This window comes from Prionailurus viverrinus, chromosome C1, assembly GCF_022837055.1.
Source record: "Prionailurus viverrinus isolate Anna chromosome C1, UM_Priviv_1.0, whole genome shotgun sequence".
Taxonomy (NCBI): domain Eukaryota; kingdom Metazoa; phylum Chordata; class Mammalia; order Carnivora; family Felidae; genus Prionailurus; species Prionailurus viverrinus.
The window spans coordinates 54,215,231-54,231,827 of NC_062568.1; the positions used below are offsets into that span (position 1 = coordinate 54,215,231).

The following is a 16,597-nucleotide window of genomic DNA, read 5'->3' on the forward strand; positions in this document are numbered from 1 at the left end:
TGAAATTGGAGAATGATTAAATAAAATACTTGATCTCTGTAAGTTATTTTTGCCACTTAAAACAGTAGAATGTAGAATAAGGAAAGAACTTTATTTTTTTGGTAGAAACTGAAATAGATCAAATATGTTTGGATGGCTTATAAAATGTTCAAGTCTCCACCTGCTTGGACCAGGAAACCAAGTGTGGGTTAGGTCTTTGCTTCGGACACTAACAGCATCTGGATGTTGTCGATGACCGCTTTGGAAGAGCTGTGTCGATGGGGTGATAAGCAGGAAGGGGTTCTCTCTGAGTGCTTTTCATTCCTTAAAAGTGACCTCCTTAAATTTTGGTTTTTAGACTTGAGTTCCTATGGAATAATAAAGATACAACAGACAACAGGGGTTCTCCTGTTCCTGAGGAAATAAAAATGACCTGTCAACAATTTATCCATTATCATCGTGATCTGTGTATCCGAAACATTGTCAAGGAAAGAAGGCAAGTACAAATTCCAGATAATTATATTTTAGATGATTAATTTTGGTTTGTAACAGGCTAAGTAATATGGTTGTAATTAACTATATGGTTGGTTTTTTTTTTTTTTTCAATAGCACAATTACATGTAAAAGTTAAAACAGTCAGTTTATAGTTTAAGAAACAGCATATACTGGGGCACCTGGGTGGCTCAGTTGTTTGGGCGTCGGACTTTCAGCTCAGGTCATGATCCAGCCCCATGTCGGGCTCTGTGCTGACAGCTCAGAGCCTGGAGCCTGCTTCAGATTTTGTGTCTCCCTTGCTCTCTGCCCCTCCCCCACTTGCACTCTGTGACTCTCTCAAAAATAAACAAAAATGCTTTTTAACAAAATTTAAAAAAAGAAACAGCATATACTGGGGTGCCTGGGTAGCTTAATCGGTGAAGCATCCAACTTCAGCTCAGGTCATGATCTCACTGTTCGTGGGTTCGAGCCCCGTGTCGGGCTCTGTGCTGACAGCCTCAGAGCCTGGATCCTGCTTCGGATTCTGTGTCTCCCTCTCTCTCTGCCCCTCCCTTCCCCCCACTCATGCTGTCTCTCTCTGTCTTTCAAAAATAAATAAATGTTAAAAAAAATTGTTTTAAAACAGCATATGTAAGATTCTTACACTTTTTAGAAGTTATAGAACTTCCGATTTCCATATAAAATGTGAAAACTAATTTAGAACGAACGAAAATGTGGTAAAATATTAACATTCACTTCATGTTGGCCGTTAGTGTCTCTCACAAAACCGGGAGATACACTGGATTTAGAAGTGACTTTCTATTCTCCATCTCCTAGTGGTATGTTATTTCATATTATTAATGACATTGTCAAGAAAATGAAATGAAATTTGTCCTTTTATGTCTATAGCTGCCAATTTGAAATTGCCATTCAGGATGATATATGTACACATATCCTATGCCACTATACTTTTTTAGAAACAGGCAGCCTGGGACAGTTAGTGGAAAGGGGACTCACTGGGCACTGATACCAGAAGTCAGCTCCTGAATCTGCTACTTATTAGCTATGTGACACCATTGGGCAAGTTCGGTTGTCTAAACCTTAATTTTCCTCTTCTTTAAAATTAGAGAGCATGTTTTTGAATCGGATAGCAAAATCTGTACGAGGGTCCTAGCCCGGTTTCTGGAAATGGTAAACTATGAAGAAAAGTTAGCTAAAGAGCCAAACAAAATTATTTCGAAGTTCCACTAATGGACAGTTTCAACAATTTACAGTTGCTTCTTAAAATTAAAGGGGGGCTCCTGGATGGGGTGGCTCAGTCGGTTAAGCACCTGACTCTTGGTTTCAGCTCACGTCATGATCTCACGGTTTGTGGGTTCGAACTCCACCTTGGGCTCTGCGCTGACAGCATGGAGCCTGCTTGGGATTCTCTCTCTCTCTCTCTCTCTCTCTCTCTCTCTCTCTCTCTCCCCCCTCTCTTTCTGCCCCTCCCCTGCTTGTGCTCTCTTTCTCTCCCTCAAAATAAATAAATAAACTTCAACAAATAATAATGAAATGAAATGAAATGAGATGAGATGAGATGAACAAAGGGTGCTCCACGTCAGCTCTGCCAGGCCCACTGTGATTGCGTAGGTGGGAAGCACGGCGCTTGCAGTTGGCACGCTGCCTCACGCCCAGACGGCCGAATGGGCGCTGGCTGGTAGTGGTGCTGCCCTGTGACCCGTAGGGTGGCACATTCTCTGCCACACTGTGCAGTTCCGTGGGCTGTGGTTGTAGCTGCCTGATCAGTCATCAGGAAGCAAATATTCTCCAGTTGGTGTCAGGGATATAAGGTGTTGGGCTATAAATTAAAAATCAGCAAGCAGGGAGAAGGATCAGACAGAGGTCATAATATTCCAGGTGATGTTTGTAGTTGTAAAGCATAAATTAAGATACCTTATTACTAAGCAAACTACTGATGTTAAAACATTTTGACTTATGTACTTGAGAAGATCCTTCATGGATATTAGCCTCTTCTCTAATTTCTATGTGAAACTCTATATTCCTTAGTGGTTAAACGCTTTAAAATTTTTGTCACTTACTTCTCATCTCGTCTTGATTTTCATCCACTGTTTCCTGTTGTCAAGCACTTTAGGTTTTACAGCTTGACTGATGCTTGTGGACAGATTCATGTTGTCTATTGCATATTTGTATGAAAATATTAAGAGTTCATTTAATTGCTTCTTTCACACTTCTCTTCCTCTTGTTTATTTATTCGTACCTGAGGCACCCCACATTTGCATTAGGAAGACAAATTTTAAATAATCAAGAAATAGATTCATAATCAAAGCACATTTTAAAGACCTTAGATTTATGGCAAGACAGATCACACTTATTCTTTCCTTCCTTCCTAATGCGCCAAATTCCTGACAAATATCAGTAAGATTGCCTCGCTGATGAAGGCAAGAAGAAAGACTATTTGTGGGCAGTGTGATAAACAGAAAATAATGAAGTGAGATTTGAGTAGTTTAGTGAAAGTAGTCACTTTTTAGGAGCTCGTAAAAACATATCATTTAATGTTCCTGAGACTATTCAATTACTTATTATACCTAAGAGTATATCAAAAAATAAGTAATATTCAACTGTCTACAGAATAGATCTGGTTATAGCCAGCCAGCTACTATAAAAAAGAATGCTTCTTTGTAGATGCATTTACATTGTCTCTTTTTTTTTTTTTTTTTTTTTTTACATGTTTCTGTTTTCACAAGCATTATCGGCATTTTTTTTTTCCTGGTGGGTCTTTCTAGGGTCGGATGAGTTAACAAACCCTTTATATTCAGAAGAGTTTCATTCCTGCCACACTTTTAACTATCAGGCTGTGTTTCCCTGTCTCCTGTTTTTCCTTGCTTGTCCTCTATCATGCAGTGCTGATACCAGGTTTACAGAACATATGGGTGAATCATTCCTTTGACATACAGGTGTGGTGCAAAGACATCTACTGGGACCTTCTGTGGCTGTGACCTGGTGAACTGGCTCATTGAAGTCGGCCTTGCCTCCGACCGTGGGGAAGCTGTGATATATGGAGACAGGCTGGTGCAAGGAGGAGTCATCCAACACATAACCAATGAGTATGAATTTCGGGATGAGTACTTGTTTTACAGATTTCTTCAAAAGAGTCCTGAACAGAGTCCTCCTGCTGTTAATGCCAACACTCCCCCACAGGAAAGATATAAAGAGATCGAGCATTCATCCCCATCCCCTAAGACCTAAATTATGAAGGAGACAACCCTGGGCCATATTCTGGCCCCAGATCTGTTTCTTATGAGCTTATTTGACCTTGGGCAAATCGTAACCTCTCCAAACCTCAGTTGCCTCTTCTGTAAAATTTGACGAGGTGTGTTCCTACCCCATGCTAACATTCTGTGACTTCGTGTGTTTGTAAAACACACAGGAAACTGACAGGAAAAAGAGAAAACCAAATCAAAATGTAAAGTTCTGATAATAAATATAATAATTACTAAAACTAGTTATGCCAACATTTTAAAACATTGCTCCCCACAGCCGTTTGCTATAATTTCAAGATGAACATCCAATTTATTATTGCTTTAAATTGCCAAATTTGGCAGGTATATTGCTGGCAGGAAATGGACCTTAAATTATGACAACTTTGCACTTATTGATAGCACCTCCTGAAAAAGAATTTTAATGATTCTGATAAAAGACCTTCTTATTCTATTTTCCCCATTTTCTTAACAAATAGTACTCATTTAAAAACTAGAAGCAATATTTTTTTAAAGTTCATCTTTTCCTGCTTTTCTATCCAAAGTACTAATCTGTGTCATTAGGAGGCGAATAAGAACCACCATAAATATCATCTCCAAAATCCATCCACAGAGGTATAATCTTTAACATTTGTACTGCAAATAATTTCAGCAGATTTGTTTAAATTTTATCAACAAATCTGTTGCCATGTATCGATTCTGGTGTTTGCATAAAGCACCACAGTGCAGAAGGATAGCCCCATTCCCTTCTTCCCTGCAGTTAAAGAGAAAAAGCTATATAGTTCAAGCCAAGATTTAAAAATGTTAAGCCTAACACCCTACTTTTACATCTAGAATTTAGTCTTCTTAAAGTGTCCATGTATAAAAAATCTACAAACTTGAAAGTTATTCAGTGTTGCCCTCCGATAAGCTTTATCTTCAGTAAATTAAAAAGAGATCTATTCACATGACCTTTGAACCTCTACTTAATTATTAGGTGTCAGTGCTGGTTTACCTTATTTAAACTATGTTTCTAGTATTTATTTTTCTCATACTTTTAGTGTGTCATGTAAAAGCCATTTAGAAAATAATTTATAGACTTAAATCATTGCTCTTTTAATGCAACAAATATGTAATTTTTTAAAAAACCTGCATGGAAGCCTAGTGTATTTAACAAGTAAATTACACTTTATTGTGTAGTATTAACCTGTACCAACTTTACGTTACGATTAGGGAATGGGGATTTTTTTCAGCAGAAATGTCTTGCTGCAAGACTTTTTTTTTTTTTTTTTTTATGACCACATTATAACTCTCAGAACGCTCAGGAGTAAGCATAAAGCCTCATTGTTATACCAGGAGACTTTTACAGTTACAACAATACGGATATTAATTCACATGCATGCAGGCAACTCAAACTGGAGAATTTGTTTTGTGAACAAATCATACTATACCTGTTCTATTATTTGCATGAAGGGAATAAGCAGCATCTTTTTCCATGGGAAACACTAAGAGAAAACCCTGGATCAGAATGATCTGCGGTTTCAGATAACAAAGGCTTTTAAGGGATATTTTTAGGGTTATGGATATGCTCATTTTATTAAATGAAAATATTTGTAACTTTTACTCTCACTGACAAAGCAAGTTTCTCAATAAAATACCTATTTTAACTTGCATTGCCAACATCTTCTTTGAGTAATCTGGAAAACGCAGAAGCCATCATAGAGGTCTTTTCTGTAAGTTTTCACTGTTTTCTTCAATGGGTCTCCTGAGATTGTTCTGTTCTTCATGACCTTCTGGGATCTATCTGCACAGGGCCTTGCCCAATTATGCACTCAGTAAGCACTTTTTATTAATGAATCAATATGACATTGGAGTCCTTTTCACATATTTCATAATTTTTAATATGCAAGGTCACAGCTGGGAAAATTATCTGATAGAATTTTGATTAAAATCTATCTAAAATCTTTTAGGTGCCTGGCTGGATCAGTTGGTAAATCAGGTGACTCTTGATCTTGGGGTCGTGAGTTTCAAGCCCCATGTTGGGTGTAGAGATTACTTGAAAAAACAAATCTACCCCTTTTTGGCTAATATTCAATACGGTCAGTTGTTCTTTTCTTTGTTCTGAATAATTCCATGACTAGCTTTTGTTTAAACTTCAATATTTTCAGAATAAGGTAAAGTGTGCTTGGCATTTTAAGAATAATGACTAATGACAGTTAGTTTCTAAAAGCAAGAGAGATGTAAAACTATTATTTTACATGTTTGCTATACAGAATAGTGTTTGCCCCATCAATTCTAATATGATGTTAAATATTAAATTACTTTAGACCACTGGGCATAGGTAGTCAAGTGATGTCTGATGGTTGGAAACACAGTTCAGGATCAGAAATATCATCACCATTCTTCAGGAAAATGCGGAATGATAAATTTCTATGACTGGTATGAGAAAAGCCTGAAGTAATTAAGAAAAGAACACACTCACTCTGTAGAACCTATTTTTCATAAATGTTACAAGTAGGAACTAAATTTCCAAAATTCTAGGCTGAATAATTATTTCTAGGGTAAAATTTTTGGTTGATCAACAAAACTAAAAGCCTACTGAATGGAAGAAGATATTTGCAAATGATATATCCAATGAAAGGTTAGTATCCAAAAATATATAAAAGAATTTATACAACTTGACATCAAAAAACAATCCAATTAAAAATGGGCAAAGACATGAAGAGACATTTCTCCAAAGAAGACATACAGATGGCCAACAGACACATGAAAAGATGCTCAACAGCACTCATGATCAGGAAATTGAAATCAAAATCAAAAGAGATGTCACCTCAGACGTGTCAGAATGGCTAAAATCAAAACACAAGAAACAACAAGTGTTGGTGAGGATGTGGAGAAAAAGGAACCCTCTTGCACTGTTGGTGGGAAGGCAAACTGGTGCAGCCACTGTGGAAACAATATGGAGGTTCCATAAAAAATTAAAAACAGAGAAAAAAATTAAAAATAGAACTACCGTATGATCCAGTAATCGCACTACTGGGTATTTACCCAAAGAATACGAAAACGCTAATTTGAAAGGATGTGTGTCCCTATGTTTATTACAGCATTATTTGCAATAGCCAACAAGTGTCCATTGATAGATGAATGGATAAAGAAGATGAGGTAGGGGCGCCTGGGTGGCTCAGTTGGTTAAGCGTCTGACTTTGGCTCAGGTCATGATCTCGCAGTTTGTGAGTTTGAGCCCCACATCGGGCTCTGTGTTGACAGCTCAGCCTGAAGCCTGCTTCGGATTCTGTGTCTCCTCCTCTCTCTGCCCCTCCCATGCACATGCTCTGTCTCTATCTCTCAATAATAAATAAAACGTTTAAAAAAAAAGGTGTGTGTGTGTGTGTGTGTGTGTGTGTGTATACACAATGGAATATTATTCAGCCATAAGAAAATGAAATCTTGCCATTTGCAACAACATGGTTGTATCTAGAGAGTATAATGCTAAGCAAACTAAGTCAGAGAAGGACAAATACCATATGATTTCATTCATATGTGAAATTTAAGAAACAAAACAACAACAAAAAAGAAACCAAAAGACAAACTGTTAATGATAGAGAACAAACAGATCATTTTCAGAGGGGGAATGGGGGTGGGGGGTGGGTGAAACAGGTGAACGGGATTAAGAGCATATTTACCTTGATGAGCACTAAGTAATATATGGAATTGTTGACTCAGTCTATTGTATACCTGAAGCAAATATAACACTGTATGTTGACTGTACTGGAATTAAAAATAAAAGTTTTTTTGGTTGAAGATTAATATATAAATTGATGTTTTCAACAAAGATCAAACAAACTAGCTTTCTCTAAAGTACTCAGCTTAAGGTTCCCGGCTAGCTCAGTCAGTAGAGCATGAGACTCTTAAAGTACTCAGTTTATTGGTTATTCCCTTGGTTTATTACATCATGATAAATAATAAACCATACCATTGAAGGATTAACCAAAAAAAAAAAAAGCTTAATTTCAAAAAAAAACTATATTTTTTATTCCTAAGAAACACCTGAAATTTAAGAAAACCTTACATTTTCAGGGTGCCCGGTGGCTCAGTCAGTTAAGCGCCCAACTTCAGCTCAGGTCATGATCTCACGGTTCCTGGGTTCAAGCCCCGCCTCAGGCTCGGGCTCTATGCTAACAGCTCAGAGTCTGGAGCCTGCTTCGGATTCTGTCTCCCTCTCTCTCTCTCTCTGCTCTTCTCCTGCTCACGCTCTCTCTCACTTTCTCAAAAATAAACATTTAAAAGAAAGGAAGTCTTAAATTTTCTAAAATATACTATAAGGCATTAATTACCCACACAATTACCAAAACCCAAATACCATATTGGATTTACATAGTGAAAGTCTCCTAAACTTTCTTAATTAATTCACATATCCTTATAATATCAGTCTTTAGGGAGTTGTTATTCCCATTTTGAATATGCAAAAAAGCAACAGGTTGACCTGAGACTTAACAAAGGTTACCAAGTTGTACAGATAGATTGTCTAAATAATTTGCTCAACTTTACAGAGGACTGGGTACATTATTTCCATCAGCACTTCAATGTTCATTTAACAAATATTTATTGAGCCTCTAACTTGTGCCAACACAATGTTGAATACCGAGCACACAATAGTGGGGTTCCTAACCTCATAAAGCTTCTATTTTACTGTGAAAAACAGATGTGAAACATATAATTACACTTGTGATCAGGATCACATGTGGCTCTGAGAGTACGTAACAACAGACTTGACCTTGTGGTATGGGGAAAACTTTCCTGAGGAACTCCTGCTTCAGCAAAATTCTAAAGGATAAAAACAACTACTTACATAAAAAGGAGGACATGAAATGAATGGTGCAAGCAGAGGGCACAGCCATTGTGAAGGAGCTGGGCACATTCAAGGATTTGAAAGAGCAGTGTAGTGAGCGAAACAAGCCAAAGAAAGACAAATACGATGATTTCGCTCATATGTGGAGTTTAAGACACAAAACAGATGAACATAGGGGAAGGAGAAAAAAAGATACGGAGGCAAACCATGAAAGAGACTCTTAACTTTAGAGAACGGTGGGTTGATGGAGGGAGGTGGGTGGGGGATGGGCTAAACGATGAGTATTAAGGAGGGCACTTGCTGTGATGCGCACTGGGTGTTATATGTAAGTGATGAATCACTAAATTCTCACTAATGTTACACTGTATGTTAACTAATTTAAATAAAAATTTGAAACATTAAAAAACCCTGAAAGACCAGGGACACCTGGACGGCTCCGTCAGTTAAGCATCCAACTTAAACTCAGGTCATGATCTCATGGTTCATGGGTTCGAGTTCTGCCTTGGGCTCTCTGCTGTCGGCTCAGAGTCTGGAGCCTGTTTCAGATTCTGTGTGTGTGTGTCTGCCCATACCCCACCTGTGCTCTCTCTCTCTCTCTCTCTCAAAAATAAATGAATAAACTTAAAAAAAAAAAAGCATTATAGTAAAAGCTTTTTAAAAAGGCAATAGTGTACAAGGGTTCCTTTACACTGTCAGTGAGAATGCAAATTGATGTAGGCACTGCAAAAACAGTACAGGGGTTCCTTCAAAAGTTAAAAATAGAGGGGCACCTGGGTGGCTCAGTTAAGAGTCTGACTTTTAAGTTTGGTTCAGATCATGATCTCATGGGTTGTGAGTTCGAGCCCTTCATCAGGCTCTGTGCTGACAGCATGGAGTCTGCTTTGGATTCTCTCTGCCCCTCCCCTCCCCTCTCTCTGTCAAAATAAATTAAACATTTTTTTAAGTTAAAAATAGATTTGCCATATGATCCACTGATTCCACAACTGGGTATTTAACCAAAGAAAACAAAAACACTAATCCGAAAAGATATATGCACCCCTATGTTTATTGCAGCATTACTTACATAGCCTAGATGCAGAAGCAACCCAAGTGTCCATTGATAGATGAATGGATAAAGAAACTGTGGTGCACATATACAATGGAATATTATTCAGCAATAGGAAAGAATGAAATCTTGCCATTTGCAACAACATGGATGGGCCTAGAAGGTATAATGCCAAGTGAAATAAAAAAGACAAATACCATATGATTTCACTCATGTGCAGAATTTAACAAAACAAAGGAACAACAACAACCACAAAAACCAAACAGACTTCTAAATAGAGAACGAACTGGTGGTTGCCAGAGGGGAGGGGGGGGGGGGATGGGTGAAAGAGAGAAAGGGATTATGAAAAAAAAAAAAACTAGCAAAATTATAATAAGATACAGATGGGCAGATCAGCAAGATCTCATTGATAGTTCTTAAGGACTGGGACTTGATGACTTTTTAAAAGAATTTTAGATTCAACAATAAGAAAATGAACAGCCTGATTTTTAAATTGGGCAAAATATCTGAACAGGTATCTCACCAAAGAAGATATACAGAGGGCAATTAAGCATATTAAAAGATGCTCTGCAACATAAGTCGTCAGGGAAATGCAAATTAAAACAATGAGATACTACTACACATCTGTAAGAATAGCCAAAATCCTGAACACTGATGATACCGAATGATAAGTAAGGATGTGGAGCAACAGAAACTCTCATTCATTGCTGGTGGAATGCAAAATGATGGTCACTTTGGAAGATAGTGTGGCAGTTTCTTACAAAACTAAACATACTCTTACCATACCATCCAGCACTCATGCTGCTGGTATTTATCCAAATGAACTGAAAACTTACGTCTACACAAAAACTGGCACATAGATGTTTATAGCAGCTTTATCATAACTGCCAAAACATGGAAGCAACTAAGGTGTCCTTCAGTAGGACCTATGGTTTTATGACTGGGTATCCGCAATCAAAATATCCAGAATACTATTCAGCACTGAAAAGACATGAGCTCCCAAGCCATGAAAAGGCATGGAGGAATCTTAAATGCATATTACTAAGTTAAAGAGCAAATCTGAAAAGGCTATATATACTGTATGATTCCAACTATATGACATTCTAGAAAAGGCAAAACTACGGAGATAATAAAAAGGTAAGTGGCTGTCAGGGACTAGGGGGAGGGAGAGATGAATAGGTGGAGCACAGATATTTAAAGCAGTGAAACTATTCTGTATAATACTCACTAATGCATGTCATTAAACATTTGTCCAAACCCATAGAAGGTACAATGAGTGAACCCGAATGTAGACTATGGCTTTTGGGTGAAAATGATATGTCAGTGTAGGTTCATCAATTGTAACAGATGTATTACTCTATGTGGGATGTTGACGGGGGGGGGGGGGGGGGAGTTGGAGGTGGGACAGGACGTATGCAGGGACTCTGTACTTTCTGCTCAGTTTTGCTTTAAACCTAAAACAGCTATAAAAAAATATTTTCTTAAAAAGTTTTAGGAAGGAAATGTATTATTAGATTTATATTCCCAAGAGATCACTCTGCTGCAGTGACCCATGTGAACGGAGATAAAAAACAAAAATGGGTGTAGAACAGTTCACTGCAGTTGTCCAGGTGAGAGACAGTGCTAATTGAGACTAGGGTAGTATGAAAGGAGGAAGAGAAAACATGTGAGCCCCAGGGAGAGAAATAAGATTCAAGTATGTGCCCCTGGATAAATGAACAGCCTGCTTACCCTTAGTTTCCCCATATATTAAGAGAGAGAAAGGAGGTGTATGGGGGTTGGCCAAAGGTCTTCATGATTTGGGGAGAGGCTTTCACTGAACCATATGTAAAGCAAACACATAATTAACTGAGTACTTGAGACAAATCTCTTTTCTTTTATAATGGTAGCTCTGTATTAGACAAGCAAAATCAAGCAGATTGTGGTTTAAAAAAATTTTTTTTTACATTTATTTATTTTTGAGAGACAGAGACAGAGCGCGAACAGGGGAGAGGGAGATAGAGAAGGAGACACAAAATCCAAAGCAGGCTCCAGGCTCTGAGCTGTCAGCACAGAGCCCAAGGTGAGGCTTGAACCCACAAACCATGAGATCATGACCTAAATCGAAGTCGAACGCTCAACCGAGCCACCCAGGCGCCCCTAAGCAGATTATGGCTTTTATAAGAGAACTTAAAAAAAGAAATTTTCTTTCATCATCCACTACTTTAGTAATAATCCTAATTACAATGATAGCAACCAATAAATACGATAATATAATAAAAAACCTAAAATAGGTATTTCTAGAAACCAATAAATAATGTTGAGTTGGATTCTTCTTTTGTTTTATAGCTGCAACTTTGAGTCTTACTTGGTAATTTCTATGTAACTTTAACAAAGTTTTATAAACTTTGGGTAAATATTACTTATTAATAATGTTCATAATACATTATGCACTATAATGTTTTTCATGTTCATAATACACTAATAATTCTATTTCATTGCCACTATCTCATTCCTGTTGCTGTTTTCACTGAGTGAAGAGAAATAAAATTTGAGAAAGATTCAAGACACAGAAACAGTATCTCCTGAGGTCTTGGTACCCTTATCCCATTTCTAATCCCCCAGACAAGCTCTTCTAAAAACATTACCGTAAAAGCCTGTAAGGGTGCATGGCTGAAAAAGTGCTTGATAATTAGAGCTAAAAGCTCACTGGTGCCAAGTCTTGACAAAAAGCATGTTTGTGTCTAATAAAAGTACATTTGCAGGATTAATACACTGTAATAAGACAATGTATAAATCTAGAAAATTTTGTTAGAGATGATTAATATTTGCTTAATGAGAAAAAACTCATTACTTGAGAAACAATATTTTCCATTACTAAAGAAAAATCTACTTTCTTGCTATAATTGAGAAAATTATTTGAGGACAATACATAACTATACTAAATATAAATCTATTCATTATTTTAATATTTCATACTTTATGCAGAATTGAATATTTAATTATTGTAATTTTTAAAAAGGTATTATGGCTGGAAAAAAACCACATACACACACACACACACACACACACACACACACACACACCTGAAATAACTCCTGGCTATTCCATGATATATGTGCCTAATTCCAATGTTATTTTCTTTCTCAATATTTCAGCAAGACTATGTGTAGTTTTAATAGGCCATTAGGTAAATGCTATTAAAGAAAAATCAGATCTACTCAAACTAGGTTATATCATTTAGCAAGGTGATAGATTCTGACTTTGAGAAGATTTTTGACCATTTATATGACACTAAGAACTAATGTTTGACTTATAAATTCTAATTTCATCTTTTGCACACTGGGGAAAGAGGTTAACAATTTTATCAACATCAAGATGCTTGTTTTGAAGAATTGATTCCATTTCTTTGAATAGTTCTTTCTCCAGTTTCCTCATGTTGTCCAACATAGTTTTGGCTTTTTCCTGAACAATGAAAAAATAAAAATAAGTAAATACACACACACATATAAGTCTAACCAAATTCCAAACCACCTCTACAGACAAGTTTTTTTTTTGTTTTTTGGTTTTTTTTCATTCTGGTTTCCACTTCTGGTTTGGTTCCCCTCTCATTCTTTAGATATAGTACGGAATGAAATTCTTCAGGAAAAATCTTTGTTCTATATTGAATTAATGGATTAACTCCAATTTATTAGGTATTTTTAGTAGAAAAGATTAAGCATAATTGCATAGGATTAGTCTATAAGCAAGAAACCTAAAAGAAAAATTTACAGGACCATTGAAATTATGATATTGTGTCTGGGGAAGGTTGCTGAAAAATGAGGCTAAGATATTTTTATGAAGGTGGATCTTCTATATTTAAAATCAATATTATCAGATTAAACAAAGGAAAAAGAACAGTAGTATTCAAGGGAAAGAACAACTAAAAAAGACATTTTCTCTATGATTCCTCCCTGTTTCAAGAATCGGGGGAAAGGTCATTACTCATATAGAATAAAGGAATTTTTAAGTTATTGGTGAATTACCATGACCAGTTATAGGGTAGGTACTGAGAGAAAAAATATATAAGAAGAAAGTTACTAGAAAGTAAGAATAATTTTAAAAATTTGAATGATATATATCTGCCCTATAATGATAGGGCAGAATTCCACAAAACAAAGATGCTTAATCTAAACATGGACTTTAAAATCAAATTGGATCAACTTTTTCTGATGAAACACTACATTACATATTAGTGAGAAAAAAATATATTTTGTCTATAAATGGTATTGAAATAATTGGTCACCTCTTGGAAAACAAAGTTAGAATCCCTACTTCATAACATACACAAAAATAAATTTCAGGGGCACCTAGGTGGCTCAGTAAGTTAAGCACCAGACTCTTGATTTCAGCTCAGATCATGATCTCAGGGTTCGTGAATTCCAGCTCCACGCCGGGCTCTGCGCTGACAATGTGGAGCTTGGTATTCTCTCTCTGCCCCTCCTCCCACACACTCTCGCTCGCTCTCTCTCTCTCTCTCTCTCTCTCTCTCTCCCCCTCCCTCTCTTAAATAAACATGAAAAAATAGAAAGAAATTTCAGAAAAATTCAAGAACTATTTTTTTCAAGCACACACATACATACTAGAAGAAAATACAGAAGTTATATTTATTTTGAGATGAAGCAGGCCTCTTGAAGCATGAAATCAAGATGCCTTAAAGGAAAAGACTAACAAATGTAATTGACGTAACTTAAAACTTCTGTCTGACAAAAAAGTTAAATAAACAATAAACTGAGATAAAAAATTGCAATATAACAAAGACTCAAAATCCATATAGTTTTGCCTCTCTGAGGCAAAAGACAAAAACAACCAAGCAACAACTGAAAAACAGGCTAAGGAAAAGAACAGGCAAGTCATTTAAGAGGAAATACTAATGGCTAATAAACATCTGAGAAGCTTTTCAACCTCATTAGTAATCAAGAAACGTACATTAGAACTACCAGTAGCACTGACTCTCCCTAAGTCATAAAAATAGACTAGAACCAGAGAAAGACAAATACCACATGATTCTGCATAATATATATGGAATCTAAAAAACAAAACAAATGACAAAAAGCAGCATTAGACCCATAAATACAGAGAACAAAGAAATTGATGGTTGCCAGATGACAGGGGGTGAGGAGGTAGACAATATGAGTGAAGAGAAGAGGAAGATATAGGTGTCCAGTTATGGAATGAATGCCATGGGGATAAAAGGCACATAAGGAATATAGTTAATGGTATTGTAATAGCATCGTATGGTGACAGATGGCAGCTACACGTGGGGTGAGCACAGCATAATGTATAGATTTGTCCAATCACTATATTGTACACCTAAAACTAATGTTAACATTTTGTGTCAATTATACTTCAGTAAAAAAAAAAAGTAGACTAGAATCCAGCTCTTTGACACTTCTTCCTTCAGGTTCTATGGTTTCTCCATTACTTTCTGTTGTCAATCAACATTTAATGGCTATTAAATAAAGCCTAAAATACTAACAGCTTTTAAATTTTAATTTCAATATTACTTAGAAAAATGTCAATCAGCATTTTAATTTAACAAGCATTTAATAATACGTCTACAAAACCAACCTTCCAGAAACAGTATTGAGGGGAAAGGAAGCTGACAATGCTGAGAACTAAGTAAGCGATTAGTGGCAGTGTGGAGGCTGCTCAGGGAGAAGTGAGGGAAAATCCCTCCAGAGCAGACATATCTCTTGAAACATATCACTGAGGAACTTGAGCAAAGGCAAGAAGGACCAGGGGGCTCATTTGTCCCAGGACTGTGCTCAGTCCGGAGAGTAAGCCAAGCCCACACAGTGGATGACACCACTGGCCGGTAGACTGGGCTCTCATCAGCGTACTTAATGCCCCTAGAACAACTTGCCTGCTTCTCATTCCATGCCACCGGCTACCTACAAAAAGTGTTTACAGTGTAAGTTACAAGTGAAAACAAAGTAGTCCAAGATAAAGCAAGTGTCAAGAATCCACAGCAAACAGGAGGTCTAGACAGAGTTCTCTGCTTTAAGTGTAAGCAAAGCGGGTGGGGGAATGGCAACCGTGCAAACATACTACAGACAAAAGTAAATAAATAATTACCTGGAAGACAACTGATACAATGCATTTTATGTAGAAAGAATGTAAATGTATATATCTCGAGGAAGTAAAAGGAATGATAGCAATAGAAATCGGGAGCCGATACAAACAGGTGTGGAAAGGTACAAGATGGCCAATCTTTTCCTCCCTGGAGGGAATCAGTTGATGGTTCTGTAAAAAACCTCCAGCTAGCTCTTCCATTTCCTTCTAATCTATATTTTATTTCTGGGGCAGAGAGGGAAGAAAGCTGAAGAGGTATGGATATTAGAAAATTATTTGTCAATCTGTCTGTCTGCCCAAAAATATATCTGCTTATTTCTAGAGATGAGATTTTGGATGATGTTCATCTTCTATACTGCTTACATTTAAAAATAATAAGCACTTACCATTTTTTAAAAAAGACTCCAATTCATCATTATTATTAAGTCTAAGGAGTGTTAAGCATTTCCAATAAAAATTAATCTGAGGCTATCTGATTAAGAACATTTTGTATGTAAGAGATGTTAACTTCCCTCCAGTAGCTCTGTAATTTTTGGTGTGAGATATAAACTAAGCAAGCTACTTAAACTCTCTAAGTCTCAGTAAATGGAGATTCCTTATCAGTGAAATGGAGATAACAATAGTATTTACCTCATAAAGTGGTTTGAAGATTAAATAAAATATTCTATTTTGTGTAATGATACCATGGTGCTGAGTGTATAAAAAGTGCCCAATAAATGTTAGGTATTGTTATTATGTTTAATATACTAAATTTCTCTAAGAGATTCATAGTGCATTCTTAACCATTATTTTAAATCTTTGGTTTGAGCTCTACTATAATTGAAACATCTAAACTATTTTATTTTTATTTTATTTTTAAAAGCTTTTATTTTTTTTTAATGTTTGTTTATTTTTGAGAGAGAGAGAGAGAAAGAGTTT

The 16,597-nt window shown here is 36.5% G+C and overlaps 2 protein-coding genes across 3 annotated transcripts in view; one reads left to right on the forward strand and one right to left on the reverse strand.

Moving 5' to 3' along the window:
• Positions 1-5,365, forward strand: part of GPR155 (G protein-coupled receptor 155) — a 47,450-nt gene extending 42,085 nt beyond the window's left edge. Inside the window, exons 15-16 of the mRNA XM_047869450.1 lie at positions 338-475; positions 3,411-5,365. Coding sequence (XP_047725406.1) covers positions 338-475; positions 3,411-3,702 — 430 coding nt within the window. The 3' untranslated portion in view covers positions 3,703-5,365. The remainder of the gene's footprint in view (positions 1-337; positions 476-3,410) is intronic.
• Positions 5,366-12,576: 7,211 nt separating this feature from the next.
• SCRN3 (secernin 3) overlaps positions 12,577-16,597 on the reverse strand; it is a 32,846-nt gene continuing 28,825 nt past the window's right edge. For both annotated transcript variants that reach the window (XM_047869453.1, XM_047869452.1), the window contains exon 8: positions 12,577-13,030. In XM_047869453.1, the coding sequence (XP_047725409.1) occupies positions 12,860-13,030 (171 nt within the window). In that variant the 3' untranslated portion in view covers positions 12,577-12,859. The remainder of the gene's footprint in view (positions 13,031-16,597) is intronic.